The following is a 4,983-nucleotide window of genomic DNA, read 5'->3' on the forward strand; positions in this document are numbered from 1 at the left end:
AAATGCTCTCGAATCCGGAGAGAAATACAGTCGTAGCGTTGATGGGTGAACGAAAGGAAGAGCCTTGAAGAGATCGGCGATGAGGATCGTTTTCGTCGGTGGAGAAGAAGTCGTCGTCTAAGGTACCAAGGCGCGTGAGCTGAAGAAACGGAGCACGTCGGTGATGATGGAAGCGCGTGGGGGTATGGGAGTGAGAGTAAAGAGGGAGGCGAGAGAGGAGAGAGCGAAGAGAAGGGTCACTATCGACGAAAGAGGTTAAGAGAAGAGAGCAATGATCGACGAGAGAGTGGAAGGAGAAGAGGAGGAAAGTGAGGAAGATGAAAGTGAGAGGGTGAGAAGAGAAAGAAGCTGTGGTTTGACGGAGGAGCTGGGTTGTTGTACGGAGGCGGCTCAGCCGCGCGTGGTGGTGGTGGTGGTGGTGATCGGACATTGTTTTACTATTCGCTCCCGCTACTTTGGGTAGATCGAGAAGAGAGAGAATGAGAATGAAGAAGAGGGATTGTCTAACGTATTGAATACACCCCCGTATTGTTTGTATTGACTCTTATGGGCTTTTAAATTGGGCCTTTATTGTGTACTCTCGCTATATCTTTTAATCGCACACATCTTAAATTTATGTTGAGATCTAACCCTAAAAAGTCACAGATCTAACCCTAAAAAGTCAGTCGCAAGGAAGCGACCCATTCAGCCCTAATTGAGTTTTCTTCGTATCTTGTTTCTATCTCCCGAAGAGAAAAAGTCTCAAATTCACTCGCGTCGAAACCATGATAGACTTCAGCAGTAAGATCTCTCTTCCGATCCTTTCTACGAAATTGCTTGATTTGATATCATCTTATGATCGGTCTTTTGTAATCTCTCTTTAATTCTTGTGTTTCCTAATCGTTTATGCGTTTTTCTTTTTCGTGAAGAATCTTGCACAGTCGTCTACTGGGACCTCGAGGATTACCCAATCCCTAAAGATATCGATCCTTGCTCGATTTATCAGAATATCGAGACAGCTCTGTCGGAAATCGGTTATCGTGATATGCCTTAGAAAATCTGGGCTTATTGTGACAAGACAGATGAAAATGAGGAGTTGAATACGAGTGAGAAATTTTTCGAAGCCGGATTCTTCTTCTCTCACAACGGTGATTTCCTTTACTTAAAACCTTTAATTATCATTACACACTCTTCTCTTTTCTACTCGCATATATTGTATCTATAGATATATATATATATATATATATATATATGTGTATCTAACCTAGATCTCTGTTGATGTATACAGTTCCAGGTATTTCAATGTTACTCGACATTCTTTGCCACGCATTTCTCCTCACACCGACCATTAAACCAGCTTCGACACATAAACCATCAAATTTCATGGTAATCTCAAAAAGTCTCCCTGAAGACAAGGAGTCCAAAAGAGTTCTTTGGGCTTTGAAATCAAGAGGTTTCAATGTTCACTTCGCACATCCTCAGCTTGAAAGACAAGTATCAGACCAGATGTTTCATAATCCAGCCATACTAAGTTACTGGACATATCCATTAGGAAATGATTCGACAACTATGGGTCGTACTGACCCTGATAACAAACAAGATTTCTCCCGTAATATTTCTCTTTCTATCTTGAATTTTCTTGTTTAGATTTCATTGAAATAGTTAACTAAATTCTCAATTGTTTCTGCGTTCTCGGTTTTGTGAAATCTTGCAGAGCCTATCACACGTTCCTCAGAGGCTAAGACATGCGTCTTCTGGGACCTGGTGGAATGCCCATTCCCAAATGATCTTGATCCTGAAACAATCTTTCAGAGAATTAAATCGACTCTTGAGGAAAACGGTTATCGAGGTGGGATATCAATATGGGCTTATGCTGAGAAGATACCGTTCTCGGATGACGTGCTGGACAAGTATCAGAAAGCCAGAATCTATTTCGTTCCCGAAGGTGAATCCTTTTTTCCTTGAGCTCTCTTAACACTCTTTACATAATTCTGTTGATGGAGATAATTGACTCTATTCTCTTTACATATATGTAGTTCCTGGGGATAAAATTGCCAGATTTCTTAGGATGTCACATGACATTCGATTATGGGAAATAGACACTTATCCTGTGTTCGGTGTAGAGACAAATGTGATCGTAATCTCAAATGACATCAACACCCAAGGAAAAGATATTAACTTCTCCCACTATCTTATTGGCATGCAAGGGAGATATTACTCTGCTTTCTTAGTACAGCCTAAGTGTATCGTCGATAGAAGATACAGTATCGATCCCGAATCCTCAGATTGGCCAAGATCTTTATTCGATAGAAGATTTTCTGTCGGCCCAACCAGATGCAGACCATTTAATAAGCGGTGGAGGAAGAAGGTGAAGAAACACAAGGCAGTGGAAGTGCCAAAAGTTTCTCCCGTTGAAATCATGAACAATCAACAACTCTCTCCCGTTGATACCATAAAAAACCTTGATTTCTCCAGTAAGATTTCTCTTTCTATCTCTTCGATTGTAATCTATCTTTATTGCTCGTTTGATAATTGTTAACGCGTTCTCTGTTTTGTGAAACCTTGCAGAGCCTCTCCCACCTGTCTCAGGGCCTAGGGTAGGCGTCTTCTGGGACATCAAGGATTTCCCATTCCCTAATGATCTTGATCCTGAACTTCTCTATAAGAGATTCGAATTGCTTCTTGATGCTAAAGATTATTATGGTGAGATGTCAATATGGGCCTATGCTGAGAAGATACCATTCTCGGATGACGTGCTGGATAAGTTTCAGAAAGCCAAAATCTATTTCCTTCCCAAAGGTGAATTCTTTTTCCTTAAGCTATCTTAACGCTCCATTTTCTCTTTACATTACATAATCTTTATCTTTGTTGATGTATTATAGTTCCTGGGAATAAAATTGAGAGAGTTCAAATGATGGTAAACGACATGTTTTTATGGAAAATAGACACTCCTTGCAAGTATGTTGTACCACCAAGTGTGATTGTCATCTCAAATGAAATTCAAGGATGCGTCAACCTCACCCTTGGTCTTACCTTGCCGAAACTGCGTAAGAAACAGAAGGTTATATCTGATTCTGAGGACTAGTATAGCTTCTTTTGTGTTCTGCCCAGTCGCAGAGATCATGACCCTTGTTATTACCACCAGCATATTTAATCCGATCTTGTGTTAGATTCTTGTTCAAATATGTGAAGATGTGAACTTGATGAGCAAGTTAAGAACTAACTCAAGTTAATGTGAATTGAACTTGGGTTGAGTTAAGTGCTTTTGAACCACAAAGAGGAGTGTCCACGTTGGTACAAATATTGTTGGTTCAAATGTTGGCACAAGATAGTACAGTCTTGTCTCCTTGTGCTTTGTCATTAAGGCTTGATTGGTGAAGGGACAAAACGCACATCAAGCGTTTTCAAGATGCAACCTTTAAGGTTTGCTTTTGCACATGAAGCCCTAGTTGTGTTGTCACTATAAAAGGTGATTTGGGTTCATTTGAGAAGATGTAAGAGAGAGCAAGAGAAAGCACAAGCAATGTAGATCTATGGAGTTAAGATCAAAAGGGGTGAGAGAAACATGTAAGAGTGTAAGCTTTGGGGTAGTTTCTCAAGTAGCAAAGATGAGAGCCAAAGTGAGTGTAGTGAGAGTTTAAGGCATTCACTTGTATATCTTGTAGTCACCCTCTTTCTCTTCATAGTGAAGGATGTGGATCGAAAGATCCTAACCGGACGTAGCGGTTCGTTAACACCGTGAACCGGGTGAACAAATGCTTGTGTGCTCCTCTTCTTCCTTTCCTCTGCTCTGTTATATTTCTTCTTCTTCTCCATATTTTGCTTGCTCTGTTTCCGTTTTGGTTTTGATGACATAAAGCTTGAGGCTTTGAGAGGTGTAAACCTCAACAAAATATTTCGATTAGTTTCAGCTGGTAACTTACTACGAATAACATTGAGTAATTTGAGGTAATTTTAAATAAAGAAACTCCTATAAGTGCTGCCAAACAACAACAACAAAAAAATGATAGTTCCATTTAGAGTTAAGACCTAGTTTAGATGATTGCGTTAGAGTTGATAAACATTTTCTTATCCGATGTTTGCTATGGTGGAAATGAGAAAAAAGAAAGGTATGATTCACACATTTTGTAGTAAAAGAAAAATTGTTCATTTGAGAACTTACAATGAGTTTTACACACAAATTTAAATTAGACAGACATAAAACCACTTCACAGACAATCATTTGGTAAAATTATTCAGACATGTAAAAAAAAAAAAAAAAAAAGACTTTATGGTAAGAAAAAAAACATAGGACTTTACTCTTAACATATAGGAATGGGAGCTCCGTTCCACTCGTTGAGACATTCCAACATCGGATCAATGATTTTACCTTCACAAATCGCCGTGAACACTTTATCAAACTCTTCTCCGGGCGACGTCACTTTCTCTCCGGTCAAAAGCTCTGTTCCAAGCTCCTCCCTCACGAATCTATACAAAGGATACGACCTACATTCCTTGATCCTGTTCGGGATAGCTGATGTTCCGTTGTCGTATGCCGCTCTTGCTGCCTCCACTTCTTTCGGAAGCACCGCTTTAAGCTCCTCCTCGAAAGCTCCAATCTTATGGAAGATTGAAGTCACTGCATTCTTCTCACTCTCACCATTGATCAAAGCATGATCAACTATAACTTGTCTTAGCTTCTGAATCAACGGGTACGTTGCGCTACAAGGATCATCCGCATATGTGTAGACTTGTTCACGGTCCACGACTTTGAGTAATCCTTCTCGCAGAAGCGAGAAGGATGAAGCTCACCATTGACACCAGTAGTAAGAACTTTCTTGGCCACTTGAGAAACAGTGTTCTTCACAGTCTGTTTCAGATTCTCCTCCAAATGTCTCAAATCCACAGCTTGACAAATCGCAACGAGGAACGTTGTTGACATAAGCTTGAGAATATCAACAGCTTCAGAAGTTTTGCGAGATGAGATTAGTCCCAAAGAGTTCACATCTTGGTTATGTGCTCTGC

The 4,983-nt window shown here is 40.2% G+C and overlaps 1 protein-coding gene and 1 pseudogene across 2 annotated transcripts; one reads left to right on the forward strand and one right to left on the reverse strand.

The window, feature by feature from the left end:
- Positions 1-653: 653 nt before the first annotated feature.
- Positions 654-3,735, forward strand: LOC110228272. The gene is made up of 7 exons (XM_021025081.1): positions 654-780; positions 909-1,127; positions 1,268-1,588; positions 1,694-1,924; positions 2,016-2,453; positions 2,548-2,778; positions 2,862-3,735. The coding sequence occupies exons 3-7, from the start codon at positions 1,282-1,284 to the stop codon at positions 3,062-3,064; spliced, it is 1,410 nt and encodes a 469-aa protein (XP_020880740.1). The 5' UTR covers positions 654-780; positions 909-1,127; positions 1,268-1,281; the 3' UTR covers positions 3,065-3,735.
- A 338-nt stretch (positions 3,736-4,073) lies between these two features.
- On the reverse strand, positions 4,074-4,975 carry LOC9298403 (annotated as a pseudogene). The gene has a single exon (XR_002331823.1). The product of XR_002331823.1 is annotated as a phenylalanine ammonia-lyase 1 (transcript).
- Positions 4,976-4,983: the final 8 nt, after the last annotated feature.

Source organism: Arabidopsis lyrata, assembly GCF_000004255.2.
Source record: "Arabidopsis lyrata subsp. lyrata unplaced genomic scaffold ARALYscaffold_693, whole genome shotgun sequence".
Lineage (NCBI taxonomy): Eukaryota > Viridiplantae > Streptophyta > Magnoliopsida > Brassicales > Brassicaceae > Arabidopsis > Arabidopsis lyrata.